Source organism: Pristis pectinata, chromosome 16 (assembly GCF_009764475.1).
Source record: "Pristis pectinata isolate sPriPec2 chromosome 16, sPriPec2.1.pri, whole genome shotgun sequence".
NCBI lineage: Eukaryota > Metazoa > Chordata > Chondrichthyes > Rhinopristiformes > Pristidae > Pristis > Pristis pectinata.
In genome coordinates this window covers 9,012,974-9,028,997 of record NC_067420.1, presented here as the reverse complement: position 1 = coordinate 9,028,997, position 16,024 = coordinate 9,012,974, and the positions used below count along the sequence as shown (strand labels likewise).

Below are 16,024 nucleotides of genomic sequence, written 5' to 3'. Positions count from 1 at the left end.
TGACTTGGCCTCCACAGTCCTCTGTGGCAACGAATTCCACAGATTCACCACCCTCTGGGTTTTCTCCAGGTGCTCAGTTTCCTTCCACATCTCACAGGCGTTTGTTGGCAGGTGAACTGGGCACCGTAAATTGTCCCTACTGGGTAGGTGAGTGGTAGAATCTAGAGGGAGTTCACGAGAATGTAGAGAGAATAAAAGAATGGGATTACCGTAGGATTATAATGTAAATGGGTGGTTGATGGTCAGCATGGACTCGGAGGGCCGAAGGACATGTTTCCACACTGCACCTTTCCATGACTCTTTGGGACTGAGGCTCGGAGAAGTTTCTTCACTCAGAGGGTGGCTGGACTTCTCTAAATGAAAGTTAATGATATCAAATCACTGAAGAAGGAGATAAACTTCTGGACACAAAAAGCATCAAAGGAGAATGGTAGTGAAATTGTAGGTTCAACCATGCTCACACTGAATGGAGGAGCAGATCTGAAGGGCCAGATGTCCTTCTGCTGCTCCCGTTTTCAATGCTTCAATGTATAACTCTGTCACACCTGCATAAAGTTGCCCGATGAAGCACTGAGGGACGTCTTATCACCTCAAAGATTCTAAATTCAAACTCAAGCTGTAATTGATAATGAAAAGCTTTTAGAATGGCCCACAGTTGCCAGCCCCATTGAGATATAAGTAGTGTCTTGACAATTGTTTCCTACGATAATGATAGATGATTAGTGTCATTTGCCCAATATAGAACAAACAATTAGGGCTGTTGTAAACACTGGAGAGTGTATCGATGAAAACCAACACTTCTCTGTGCAGACAGCACTCTGGTTAAGCATTTGGTTTATAGTCCATGGACTATGCAAAATTACTCCAGAAGGATTGCAGCTCTCCTGTTGACGGTGTGTTCTCCCTTACAGCTGGTGCACACGGTCAGTGTGGTGGATAAAGACGAGCCGCAGGGCGGGCACCACTTTTACTTCACGCTGGCTCCAGAGGCAGCTGACAGCCGCCACTTCACCCTCTGGGATATCAAAGGTACACCTCGGTCCCAAGCTCCCGTCACAGGTGATAACGAGCTGAAACATTAACTCGCGTGTCAGTAGTGGAACAAGCAACTTGTCGGAAACAGCAAAGCATAATATTAACCCTAAATTCTTACAGCAATTACAGATTAATTCAACATCCTCTCCATAGGAAGGTTATCCCAACATCTGAATACATATAAACCCGATGTATTAAACCTGTATTTTGAGAATAATCTCATTTGTCCTGATCCAGGGTTCAATCAATGTTCATAACTGAGTGTAAATACTGGTTAGTCCACCCTCATCACAAGGGCATCAGTTATTGCCAATAAAAACCCATGTTTCCTTCTACCTTTGGATTACATTGACCGTCTGCTCTCCCTCTCCACTAGAGGATGTACTGACACTGGAAGGTTCACTTGACTGGGTTTTGGATTTGTCTTATGAGGAAAAATTCATCAGACTGGACCTAAACTCCCTTCAGTTTAGAACAATGAGAAGTGACCTAATTGAAATGTACAACATTCCTACAGGGCTTGAGTGGGTGGATGCAAAGCTAATATTTCTCTTGGCTAGAGTCTCCAGAGCTAGGGACTGTGGTTTAAAAATAAGGGCCAGCCATTTCCAATAGAGGTGCAGTGATATTTGTTTTTACCCAGAGGGAGGTGAGTCTTTGGAATTCTCTACCCAAGAAGGCTGTGGAGGCTCAGTCACTGAGTTTGTTCGAGATCGGTAGATTTGTTGATCTGTAGGAAATCAATGGATTAATGCAGGGAAACAAAGGACTGCAGATGCTGAAATCTAGATGAAAAACACGATGATGCTGGAGGAACTCAGCAGGCCGTGGAGAAAAGCAGGCAGTCAATGTTTTGGGTCAGGACCCTTCTTCAGGACTCAGACAATTAATGCAGGGTTATGGGACTGGGGTAAAAGATCAGCCATGATCTAAATGAACACCAGAGAAGGCACAAGGAACTGAACAGCTCATTTCTCTACTCACTTCTTATGTTCTTATGTGTGCTAAGCATCATGTGCACAAATCTTTAACATGTTTGTTTAAAGTTTCTGCTGCAGTATTTGACTGAAGGTATTAACACACTTAGAATGTGAGTCAATTATAACATTGTGCAAGAGAATTATCAAGGCCTTTGCATGCTACTGTCTTTGGAGTAAACTAGTCACATCACAGTCATGAGTCATACAGAACGGAAACAGGCCCTTCAGCCCATCGAGTCTGTGCCAACTTCAACCACCCATTTCCACATTTCCTACGCAAAATCCCACTTTATTCTCTTCACATTCTCATCAACTCCTCCCAGAGTCCACCACTCACCTGCACACTTGGGGCAATTTGCAGTGGAAAATTAACCTACCAATGAGTACCCCTTTGGGACATGGGAAGAAACCAGAGCACCCAGAGGAAACCCATAAGGAGAATGTGCAAACTCCACACCGACGGTACCTGAGATGGGGATTGAACCCAGGTCACTGAAGCTGTCAGACAAAATAAGTTAAAAAATAGCAAATCAAAAACATGTAGATGCTGGAAATCTGAAACAAAAACAAAACATGTTGGAAATATCAGTCAAAAGCAGCATCTGTGGAATGAGAAAGATAGTCAATGTTTCAGGTGGAACACTCTTTGTCAGAACAAAATAAGTTTTTATACAAATAGCATGAATAATTTGGAGGCATAAGAGACTGCAGATGCTGGAAATCTGGAGCAACACACAAAGTGCTGGGGGAACACAGCGGGTCAGGCAGCATGGGGGGAGTCCAGATGAAGGGTCTTGACCCGAAAAGTCGACTATCCATTTCCCTCCATAAATGCTGCCTGACCTGCTGAGTGCCTTTGTGTGTTGCCCACGAATAATTTAGCTTTTTTAAAGAACAACGTTGAATATGTTTGGAAGGTTGCGGCAGTTTTCCTTCCCAGGTTTTGTTGCTTACTGCAGTGAATCGATCCTGCAGCCAACACGCCCCTGGTTTCTCTCTTCCCCACAGTTCCAGCTCTGGCCTCTGCTGTGCTGTTGTCTGAAAAGGAACAAATAAGAGTTAGCACTGATCAAAGACAAAGATTAAAGGAGTGGTTAGTGTAAATATCATGGCTTCATTTAAGGGAAAGTAGAAGGGAGATGGGAATGTGTTAATGGGATGAAATATTTGTAATTGGTTTATTATTGTCACATGTACAGTGAAAAACTTTGATTTGCATGCCATCCATACAGATCATTTCATCACATTGAGGTAGCACGAGGGAAAAGGAATAACAGAATGCAGAATAAAGTGTTGCAGTTACAAAGTGCAGTGCAGGCAGACAATAAAGTGCAAGGCCATGACGAGGTAGATTGTGAGGTCAAGAGTCCATCTTATCGTACAAGGGGACCATTCAATAGTCTTCTAACAGTGGGATAGAAGCTGTCCTTGAGCCTGGTGGTACGTGCTTTCAGGCTTTTGTATCTTCTGCCTGATGGGAGAGGGGAGAAGAGAGAATGTCCGGGGTGAGTGGGGTCTTTGATGATGTTGGCTGCTTTGCCAAGGCATTGAGAAGTGTAGACAGAGTCCATGGAGGGGAGATCTGTATCCACAACTTTCTGCAGTTTTTTGTGGTCTCGGGCAGAGCAGTTGCCATACTAAGCTGTGATGCATCCGGATAGGATGCTTTCTGTGGTGCATCTATAAAAATTGGTGAGGGTCAAAGGGGAATTTCTTTAGCCTCCTGAGGAAATAGAGGTGCTGGTGAGCTTTCTTGGCCGTGGCATCTACATGATTGGACCAGGACAGGCTATTGGTGATTTTCACTCCTAGGAACTTGAAGCTCTCAACCCTCTTGTTTTCAGCACCATTGATGTAGACAGGTTGACACTGCCCCCCTTCCTGAAATCAAAGACCTCCTCTTTTGTTTTGCTGACATTAAGGGAAAGGTTTTTGTCATGACACCGTGTTGCTAAGCTCTCTATCTCCTTCTTGTACTCCGACTCATTGTTATTTGAGATTCAGCCCACTACGGAGGTGTCATCTGCAAACTTGCAGATGGAGCTAGAGCAGAATCTGGCCATGCTGTCATGAGTGTATAAAGTCGTGAACAGGGAGTGTTGGGAGGAGACTTGCACGGAACAGTAACAGAAACAGAAGCTAATTGGGCCCAACAGCCTGGTTCTGTGCTTGTAAATTCTATTCAGTACTCAATCGAAGAATATTCCTCTGGATAATTCCTTTCTCGTCAGTGCTCACTACCCATGTTGCTTTGCTGGAACTGCACCCCTCGTATAACTGGAGGACTGCAGGTGTGTGTGGGGGGCGGGGGGGAGCTTTTCCTTCCACAAATGTCAATCTTGCTTACAATTCTGCACATGCATTTTCCACAGCTTTGTCAGTGCCATCCATTCCGAAAAAGGAATTAACAATTAATTATCCAGAAGTCAATTTGATACAAAATTGAACCTGACACCATGCCCCTATTAAAATTCTGTCAAAATATATAGAATGTTGAGGAAAAGCAATGCAGCGGACATTTCACCTTGTCCGCACATCAAAAATTCTGAAGATAATTTTCAGACTGTCCAATACCTTCTTTCCTCATTTAAAGATTATCTGCAACTCCTGGTAGAGAGGTGTGTATACTCTACCACCAGTAGTGTGCTTGCTATTTGTTTACGTTCTTGCAATGGTGAGTGTGGATTAGTACTATCGATCCTGCTAAAAATTGAGCAGGCGGTCAGCGATATCCTGCTGTTTACACAATACTTAATGGCTAAGCAACTTCAACCCCATGATGTGAGAGCTGAGCTGCTGTTGGCACAGTCAAGCCTCTGTAGTAGTCGGCTGAGTGTGCACCATGCTGTATGGAAGGAAAACAGATTTGTAAGCTCAGCACTGTTGTTTGCTTTCCTCTTCGAACTCTGCAGGTATTTTAGTCATTGCAAAAGGTATGAAGCACTTGGATGAAGGCCAGAGGTGGTCAGTATTATGCAGGGTTAGAAGCAAGGGCATTTGTATTCCGTGGCTAACACTGAATATTAAAGAATGACCTAACTGATGATTGTTGATAAATGGTGTGATTTAAAACAGAAGACAGTGTGGGAAGAGGGAAATTATTTCTATTACTGGAGGTGTGGGAAAAAAGGTATGGTTTAAAAATTAGCTTGACTATTTAGAGAACAGTCTTGATTCAAAAAGGAAATCTGGACTTTTCCCTTTACAGTCATCGAGATCAAGGCTCAATTTTCACAATGAGGTTGGGAGATTTTTGTTTGACAGGGATTTTGAGGAAAGTGGGGTAAATGCAGTGAAGGATCGAACTAAAAGATGAGATAAACAAGGGCCTGAATCACTTCCTGTTCCTGGTCATACATGATGCAAGAACCTAACAGCTTTAGTTCCAGAAAGACAGTTGGAATGGAGAGAAGGAAGGAACAAAATATTGGTGGTGTCCTAATGGGCAGAAAGGAGGGGACATCCAAAGAGATCAGGGCTGGTCAGACGCTAACTCTATCGACCTGCCTTGGCAAGTTAGCTGTAAACCATTGATCATAGAATTTTTTTTCTTGTGTGTGGAAGGAAGTTCCATCCTTTTATCTCCCTTTGTGCAACAGAAGTGTTTCCATACCTTCTCCTGCTACCACTGTTTCAAAAAAGGAGTTGCCCCTTCAGGGCAGAGATGAGGAGACATTTCTTCATCAAGAGGGTGGTCAATCTTTTGAATTTTCTAGCCAAGAGCTTTGGGGCTCAGTTGTTGAGTACATTGAAGACAGAGATTGATATATTTTTAGTTGTTAAGAAGATCTGGAATGTGGAGTTTGTAAGCAGAAGTGGTATTGAGCTAAAGATCAGTCATGATCTTATGGAATAACAGAGCAGTATGGAAGGTTCATCAAGATCTCCTGCTTCTGGTTCTCATGTTCTTATGTTCTCATGCACAGCCTCCCCTGAGTTGTGTCTGTACTCTTTGCTTCAACCATTTCTCACTACTCTCTGGGAAAAGGAATTTCTTCTGGAGGTAATGTATTAGCATGGATAGAGGGTTGGTTAACCAATAGCAGGGAGAAAGTTGGGATAAATGAGTGTTTCTCCAGTTGGCAATCAGTGGTGAGTGGAGTGCCATAGAGGTCAATGCTGGGCCTGCAACTGTTCACGATATACATTAACAATTTGGAAGAGGGGACCGAGCGTAGCGTATCTAAGTTTGCTGATGACACTCAATTGAGTGGAAAAGCAGATTGTGCAGAGGATGCGGAGAGTCTGCAGAGCGATATAGATAGGTTAAGTGAGTGGGAAAGGGTCTGGCAAGATGGAGTAGAGTTTTGGTAAATGCAAGGTCATCCACCTTGGAAGGAAAGATAGAAGATCAGATTATTATTTAAATGGTGAAGGATCGCAGCACGCTGTTGCGCAGAGGGACTTGGGAGTGCTTGTGCATGAATCACAAAAGGTTGGTTTGCAGATGCAACAGGTTAACAAGAAGGCAAATGGAATGTTGGCCTTCAATGCTGGAGGGATTGAATTTAAGAGCAGGGAGGTTATGCTGCAACTGTATGGGATACTGGTGAGGCAGCACCTGGAATACTATGTTCAGTTCTGACCTCCTTACTTGAGAAAAGATATACTAGCTTTGGAGGTGGTGCAGAGGAGGTTCACCAAGTTTATTCCAGAGATGAGGGGGTTAGCCTATGAGGAGAGATTGAGTCACCTGGGACTATACTCACTGGAATTCAAAGGAATGAGAGGCGATCTTACAGAAACATATAAAATTATGAAAGGGATAGATAAGATGGAGGCAGCAAAGTCGTTTCCACTGGTAGGTGAGACCAGAACTAGGGGACATAGCCTCAAGATTTGGGGGAGTAGATTTAGGACGGAGATGAAGAGGAACTGATTGTCCCAGAAAATAGTGAATCCGTGGAATCCTCTGTCCAAGGAAGCAGCAGAGGTTACCTCATTAAATAGATCTAAGACACAGTTAGAAAGATATTTGCACAGTAGGGGAATTAAGGGTTATGGAGAAAAGGCAGGTAGGTGGATCTGAGTCCATGGCCAGATCAGCCATGATCTTATTGAATGGCGGAGCAGGCTCGATGGGCCAGATGGCCTCCTCTTGCTCCTATTTCTTATGTTCTGAGTTCCCCATTGGATTTCCTATTGGCTATCTTGTGATGATGTCATCTAGCACTTCCCCTCAAGAGGAAACATTCGCACTGTGTTCACTTCATCAAAATGTTTTACATTTTAAAGAACACTAATATGTTTACTGCTCAGCCTCAAGGTAAAATAAAGTATTTGTTCACCCTGTAGTTATACAAGACGTTGATGAGGCCACATCTGGAATATTTTGTTCAGTTTTGGTCACCCTGCTGTAGGAAAGATGCCGTTAAGCTAGAAAGAGTGCAGAGGAGATTTACGAGGATGTTGCTGGGACTCGAGGAACTGAGCTATGGAGAGGGGTTGAGCAGATTGGAACATTTTTCATTGGAGTGTAGGAGAATGAGGGTTGATCTTATAGAGATGTATAAAATTATGAGGGGCATAGATAGGGTGAATGAACACAGTTTTTTTCCCAGGGTTGGGGAATGAAGAACTAGAGGGAATAGGTTTAAGGTGAGAGGGGGGAGATTTAATAGGAACCTGAGGGGCAACTTTTTCACCCAGAGAGTAGCTAGTATATGGAATGAGCTGCCAGAGGAAGTGATTGAGGCAGGTACACTAACAACATTTGAAAGGTACACGGACAGGTACATGGATAGGAAAGGTTTAGAGGGATATGGACCAAAGCAGGCAAATGATACTAGTTTAGTTGGGAATCTTGGTCGGCATGGACCAGTTGGGCTGAAGGGCCTTTTTCCGTGTTGTTTGACTCTATGACCCTTTTGTGATGAACATATCTTCATGTTTCTGGTATCATCCTTGTAAATGTTCTCAGCACACTCTCCACTCTCTCAGCATCTCTCAATACTGTACTTCGTGTTATAACAAAGGTCTGATTCAATGCAACTCCACTGCTCATTTCCTTCTAGTTTGAGAGAAGCCAAGTATCTTTACACTACTACCTAAACTGTTGAACATGTCAATAAATTGCCTTAATTTTGCTGAGTTTTACCTTTAGTTATGTGTCTTAAGCAAAACCATATTGATTGTCTTCTTGATGTCCATGTAATCCATATCCACAGACATTCCCTGTCTACTAGTTAGGATTCTTAGACATAACTCACTCTTTACAAATTCATGTTGGCTCTCTAATCTCTCACATTTCCCCAGGTGGTCAGTCAGTCTGTGCTTAATTGTCAATTCCAAAAGCTTCCCATTGTTTGGATAACACATTGCTTCACAGCCTTTTTGTGGAGAGTGCCAGATTGAAAGTCTAAAGCACTTCTGAGGGTCTAGTCAAGTAAATTGAGCTTTATTGTAACCATACAGAACTAAATACGGATATTTACAGGCAGGTATTTGAAGAAGAAAAAATAGAATTTATTGATACATTAGTTTCTGTTCAGATAGCCACTAATCAACAATAGAGTGATAATGGCTTCCTTATATAAAATGCAGATTACTGTGGCTTGTGTTCGAGAACATAGAATGGTGCAACACAGGAACAGGCCTTTCAGTCCATGATGTTGTGTCTAACTAATTAGACTAGTGACTTAATGCCTAACTAAACTAATCCCTTCTGCCAACACATCCATATCCCTCCATTCTCTGCACATTCATGTGCCTATCTGAGAGCCTCTTAAATGCCTCTATCGTATCTGCCTCCATTACCACCCCTGGCAGCGCATTCCAGGCACCCGCCACTCTTTGTATAAAAACCTTGCACCGTACATTTCCTTTGAACTTACCCATTCTCACATTAAATTCATGCCCTCTAGTATTCCAACCCTGGGAAAAAAGATACTAGCTGTCTATGCCTCTCATAATCTTATAAACTTCTATCAAGGCTCCTCTCAGCCTCCACCGCTCCAGAGAAAACAACCTAAGTTTGTTCAACCGCTCATCATAGCACATTTCCTCTAATACAGGCAGCATTCTGGTAAACCTCCTCTGCATCTTCTCCAAAGCCTTCATATCCTTACTACAATGGAGTGACTAGAAATGAATGCAACACTCCAGATGTGGCCTAACCAGAGTTTTATAAAGCTGCAATATGACTTTCTGACTCTTGAACTCAATGGCTCAACTAATAAAGGCATCAATTTTTTTTGCCCAGGAGACTCTGTAAATGACTGGGTCCATTCCCAAATAACATCCTAATGACTTGGAAAGTATTTGTTAATTTATTTCCCTGCAACCAGTGTACTCTAACCACAAATAAACCACATCACCGTAAAGAGTTTCCCAGGCAAGCTATGAGATAAACAACACATTCTGTTTATCTGCTGTACTGAGCACATCCCCTATACAACATGCCCTGGCTTTCTCGATTGACAGCTTTGGTTTATGCATCCAGTGCAATGTGTTTACAAATAAGTTGGTAGAAGTGTTTGAAAGCAGTAAATAAGCACAGGGCTATGACTGGAGTTCATACAATCAAGAATAGCCAGAGCACGGAGAAAGGCCATCTGAGCCAGGGAATTGGTGCAAGCTCCCATAAACAACAAACCCATCAGTCCCATTTCCCCACAGTGTCCAGACTCCTGCAAATCATTCTTGCTCCAATGTCCATCCAGTTCCATTTTGAAAGCCCTGATTGATTGCATTTCAACCTCGTCAATGAGAGTCCTGATGCAAGATTTCGACCTGAATTCCGTTGCCCCCACAGATTCTGCTCAACCTGCTGAGCTCCTCCAGCAGATTGTTTATTGCACCTTAATGCCCTGCCCTCTAGTATTTGACATTTCCACCCTGGGAAAAAGAATCTGACTACTTACCCTATCCATGCCTCTCAGAATTTTATATTCTTCTATCAGGTCACTCCTCAGCCACCAACATTCCAGAGAAAACCATCCAAGTTCCATTCCAATATTCTCAATTCCAGGCAACATCCTGGTGAACCTCTACTGCACCATCTCCAAAACCTCCACATCCTTCCTGTAATGCAGTGACCAGAACTGCATACAGTGCTGCAAATGTGGCCTAACCAACACATCACGACTTGACAACTTTTATACTCTATGCTCCAACTCATAAAGGCAAGTACACCTTCTTTACCTTGCTGTCTATCTGTGATGATAATTTATATTTATTGTTTTTAGCTTCTTAAATCAGTTTTGAGAGCTTTTTTAACTCCATCAGAGGTGTTTAAAGGCTATTAATAGTCTTAGTTGAAGGGGAGCAGGGCAGGGCCCAATGATATATTGCCAACTCTGCCATTCTGGATGTGTGGGCAGCTCTCTGTGTCCTGAAAACATGCCTATGTGTGGGCAATGGGAGACCACGGACAGTGGGACTGGATGAGATGGCCCATTAATACTATTTTCTCGTTCAGGAGGAAATTAACTGTTTGCTAAGGCTGGTTCAATACAATACCATTCTCACAGTATAGTGCCACCTGCTCTCTGCCCACAGCTGGGGAAACATTTCCTCATTCTTGAGAAACAAAGGACTGCAGATGCTGGAATCTAGATGAAAAACACGATAATGCTGGAGGAACTCAGCAGGCCAGGCAGCATCCATGGAGAAAGGCAGGCGGTCAACGTTTCGGGTCAGGACCCTTCCTCAGGATTGAAGATAGGAAAAGGAGAAGCCCAATATAAAAGTTTCTCAGCCCAATATAGAAGTTATCTCAGTATATACAAGTTTCCTCATTCTTTCTTATAAGCAATAGTTCGAACCCCTGTTCCTGGGAACAGAAATATATTTGCTTTGTAAATCCAAAGGGATTTGGAAGATCTCAGCTTGTGCATATAAAATGTGAATTTGCAAACAAGTTATGCAAGGCTCCTGGAGTGGATAAATACAGCATCATAAACATTTTCATGAAGTTCACAGCATATCACAGGGACTGGCAGGAAGCAAAAAAGTATTCTTTGGTGTCTTTGAAAAACAAAACCTGTTAAAATCTAAAGATAATTGTAAAGTAGATTGCCTAGAAATTGGAGTTCACTTGTTGTTGGTGCACTAAGCTGTCAATGTGTACAGCACTGATATAAATCTGGAAACGACGCACAAAAAAGAAATTGGTCAAAAAATGTTTGAAGTGGTGTGTCTCGCAGCAGCACCTCCGTAATTCCCAATAGCTCCGAAATAGTTGGACATAGCCTCTGACATCTTACTCTGCATCAAGCAGAGATGGGCATCATCTCTTGAAGGAAAACTCCCCTGATGGCCAGGCAGCAGAAACCACCTTGGGAGGGGTCACAGAAGAGTGGAGAACTGCAAGTGAAACACCCCTGTTCAAGGGGGAAAGAGAAGGCAGGAAACTGCAGGTCTGTTAGCCCAACATTTGCCATTGTGAAAATGTGAATCCAAGACCAAGGATGTAATAAAAGGACATTTAGAAAATCGTGATTGTCAAGCTGAGTTACTGTAGTCTGATGAATGGGGGATTTACCAGATGTCTTTGAGGATGTAACAAGCAGGAAGGATGAAAGGAACCAGAAGATGAAGTGTATTTGGTTTCCAGAAGGCATTTGATAAGGTGTCACATGAAAAGTTACTGCACAGGATAAGAGTCTGGTTGCCCCATAATAGGAAGGATGTGGAGGCTTTGCAGAGGGTGCAGAAGAGGTTTACCAGGATGCTGTCTGGATTAGAGGGCATGTGCCAAAAGGATAGGTTGGATAAACTTGGACAAATGGCGGAGGCTGAGGGAAGACTTGATGGAAGTTTATAAGATTATGAGGGGCATAGGTAGAGTAGACAGCCGGTATCTTTTTCCCAGGGTTGAAATATTTAATACTAGAGGGCATGCATTTATAGTGAGGGGGCAAAGTTCAAAGGAGGTGTGTGGGGCAAGTGTTTTTACACAGAGAGTGGTGGGTGCCTGGAATGTGCTGCCAGGGGTGGTAGTGGAGGCAGATATGATCAGTGTTTAAGAGTCTCTTAGACAGACACATGGACATGTAGAGAATGGAGGGATATGGAAATTGTGTAGGCAGAAGGGATTAGTTTAGTTACGCACTTAATTACTAGTTTAATTAGTTCGGCACAGCATTGTGGGCTGAATGGCCCGTTCCTGTGCTATACTGTTCTATGTTCTAAGAGTGCACGGGGTACAGATAAAATACTGGCATAGATAGAAGGTGGCTAACTAACAGACAACAGTGAGTCTGCAGAAATGGGTCGTTTCCAGATTGGCAATTAGTCACCAGTGGGATCAATTAGTGAGGCTCCAATTGTTTACCATCTATGTCGATGTCTTGGATGAAGGGATCGAGTGTACTGTAGCCAGAATGTTGAAGATACAAAAATTGGTGGGTTAGCAAGTTGTGAGTAGGGCACAAAGAGATATAGATAGGTCAAAGGAGGGGACAGGAAGTTAGCAGGTGGAAGGTAATGTGGGAAAAAGTGACATTGCCTACGTTGGAATAAAGAATGGAAGAGCATATTATTATATAAACAGGGTAAGATGACAACTCAGGGTAGGACTTTCATAGTGAACAGTAGGGCCCTAGGGAGTGTTGTAAAACAGAGGGACCTTGGAACACTAGTACATGGTTCCCTGAAAGTGGTATCACAGGTAGACAGGGTGGTGAAGAAGGCTTTTGGTACGTTAGCCTTCATCAGTCAGGGCACTGAGTACAGTAGTTGGAATGCTATGTTACAGTTGTACAAGGCATTAGTGAAGCTGCATTTGGAGTATTGTTTTCAGTTTTGGTCACCCTGCTGTAGGAAAGATGCCATTAAGCTGGAAAGAGTTCAGAAAATATTAATGAGGATGTTGCCAGGACTTGAGGGACTGAGTTATGGAAAGAAGTTGAGCAAGTTGGGACTTTAATCATTGGGGCATAGGAGAATGAGGGGTGATCTTATAGAGGTGTATAAAATCATGAGGGACGTAGATAGGGTGAATGCACACTCTTTTTCCCAGTGTTGGGGAATCCAGAGGGCATAAGTTTAAGGTGAGAGGGGAGAGATTTAATAGGAACCTGAGGGGCAACATTTTCACCCAGAGGGTGGTCAGTATATGGAATGAGTTGCCAGAGGAAGTGGTTGAGGCAGGTACATTAACATCACTTAAAAGTTACTGGGACAGGTACATGAACAGGAAAGGTCTAGAGGGATATGGGCCAAATGTAGGCAGAAGAGACTGGAGGATCTTGGTGGGCATGGACCAGTTGGACGGAAGGTTCTTTTTCCGTGCTCTATGACTCTATGTCTTGGTACATAGGGACCTGGGGCTTCCAGGACATGAAACTCAAAAAGTTAATATGCCAGTACAGTGAGTAATTAGGAGAGCTAATGGAATTGATGCAAGGTGTCTGGTGTATGAAAGGAGGGAAGTTTCAATGTAAGTTTACAGAGTGCTGGTGAGACTTCACCTGCCCTGCCCTGCCCTGCTGAAAATGTTTCGCAGTGTGGTCTTCCTGAGAATCAGGGATCAGAGGTGCTTCTCAGAAACTTCATCCCTCGGGAAAATCTTCTCATGAGCTGTAAGTACCCGAACACTGAAGGAGTGGAAACCTTTCCTGTTGAGGTAAAGGTCCAAGTTATTAATGGAGGCCTCATGGCACCTGAGTGCAATCAGTGGCTGCGTGCACAGGGAGGAAGTCAGCAGTGCTGGGAAGTCCCAGCGCTTGAGGAGCCACCTGCTTGTCAATCAAAGTAGATGAACATCATGCTCACTTCAGCTCTTGATGCAGTGACAAACTCTGAGACCTACCAGAGGTCCGCTACAGCTAGTTGGAAAGGTCCTGTGATGAGGAAAGGTGAACTTGATCTCCACAGGGATAGCTGTCCGGACACGAAGTCGCATCCAGAAACTTTCCTGTAGGATTTGATATATTGCAATGGTGACAACCTTGGGGAAACACAAGACTGCAAGTACATTGCTCATCAGCAAGTTCACCAATAAACACGCCTGCCTCATGTCCCACTATCTCTGATACACCCTGCAGGAGTCAGTCACACCTAAGCAACACCTCCATTAATATTGAGCCAGCCATGGAATGCACATCCTGATAGCTGAACAAAAAATCCCTGTGGCAGTTTTAGCACCTTCTGTGGACTTTCACAGATATCTGAAGTTGTCAAATCAGTATTCCTGATGTCAGAAGAGCATCTTTTTAGTTCGGGTGAAAACCAAAAAGCCAGAACAACTAATTTGTGGTTGTACTGAGGCAGTTGCCCAATGTTTGCACCATGAAGCTCCATTTTGAGTCAGGAAGGCTGGAAATGGGCGATGCAGGAACGGTGAGGGCAGAGCCAGTGGAACCTCAGAGATGCTGGGTTGGAATGCACAGATTCAATCCTGGTTCAATTTCACGAGAAGTGTGATTTCACAATCATTAATGTGACTACTCTGGGTAAAACTGATTCCTGCAAGACTAGTGGTTCAGCTTCGTGTACCGGTCAGAGTCGTAGAGTTATAGAGTTGTCCACATTGTATTTGTGCCTACCTCTACCACCTCCTCTGGCAGTTCGTTCCACATACCCATCACCCTGTGTGTGAAAAACTCACCCCTCAGATCCCCTTTAAATCTTTCCCCTCTCACCTTAAACCTGTGCCATCTAGTTTTTGACTCCCCTACCCTGGGAGAAAGACTGTGAGCATCCACCTTATCTATTCCCCTCACGATTTTATGAACCTCTATAAGGTTACCCCTCGGCCTCCTTCACTCCTGGGAAAACAGTCTCAGTTTCTCCTTCTAGCTCAAGCCCTCCAGTGCTGGCAATGACCAATCCAGGTTCATGTATTCGATGGAGGAAGCTTCCCACTTTGTTTGACTGTGTTTTGAAAATCCTTGGAATTCTCTGTCTCAGAGCACTGTGGAGGCTCAGTCACTGAATTTATTCAGAGTGAAGATTGATAGATTTTAAAGGAATAAAAGGATCTGGGGATGTTACAAGAAAATGGCACTGAGGCAAAAGATCAGCCATGATCCAGATGAATAAAAGAGCAGGCAAGGAAGGGTCAAGTGGCCAACCCCTGCTCCTATTTCTTATGTCTTGAGTGAGAATCTTGTCTATTCTCTGCTTCAACTTCATTCTTATTACGGATCCTCCCACCAAAGGAAACATCTGTCCAACCATTTCAACATCATACACATGCGCGCATGCATGCACGCACGCAGGCACGCACACACACACACACACACACACTTTAATTAGGATATTCCATCACCTTCTGTACACAGGATGTTGAAGTCGGCAGAATTCTGTTTTGCTCCCCACATTGTGAAAATGGGATGGGACACAGAGGAAAATGAGGGTTGCACCTTGTTCTCCATCCTGCATTCCAGCTGAGTGAAGCTCAACACCAGGTGTGGAGAGTCACCACATCTTCCTCTACGTATCACTCAGCGTAATTCCTTACGTCTGCACAGCGTATGGCTGTAAACTCTGGTCAAGTGTATTCCAGGTCATTGCTACCTCCAATCGTCCTGCTTTGTTATTCTACCATTGGTTTCCCAATGTGTCCATCCTCCCTGTGCTCAATTTTCTGATAAGAAAATTGGTAGCTTGTTTCTTATGCAATGGCTTGATTCCTTACTAGTGTAAAGATTGTTTTTCCTGCCTCCATTTACGTTTCTTTCCCCACTTTGTCCCATTGTCATCAGCTGGAGTTTAGAAGAGTAAGAGGGGATGATTGAAACAAGTAAGATCCTGAAGGTCTTGTCAGGGTGATGTGATCTTTTCTTATGGTAGAGAGTCTAGAACTAGTTTAAAAAGAGGGGATCTCCATATTAGACAGAGATGTGGTGATATTTTTTCTCTCTTAGAGGGTCACGTGCCTTCGGAATTCTCTTCCTCAAAGAGTGGGTAAGCAGAACCTTTGAATATTTTCAAGGCAGTGGTGGATGGATTCTTCACAAACAAGGGGGTGAAAGGTAGAGCAAGATAGGAACGTGAAATTGTGGTCACAATCGAGTGAGCCGTGCTCCAGGTGGAGAAGGCTGGAGGGGGCCACGTGACCT

The 16,024-nt window shown here is 43.6% G+C and overlaps 1 protein-coding gene across 3 annotated transcripts in view; it reads left to right on the top strand.

Moving 5' to 3' along the window:
- Positions 1-16,024, top strand: part of LOC127578699 (cadherin-22) — a 783,176-nt gene that overhangs the window by 675,795 nt on the left and 91,357 nt on the right. For all 3 annotated transcript variants that reach the window (XR_007957561.1, XM_052031006.1, XM_052031005.1), the window contains exon 10: positions 912-1,029. Coding sequence is in view for 2 of the 3 variants with exons in the window: in XM_052031006.1 (XP_051886966.1) it covers positions 912-1,029 (118 nt within the window). In the remaining variant the exon portion in view is untranslated. The remainder of the gene's footprint in view (positions 1-911; positions 1,030-16,024) is intronic.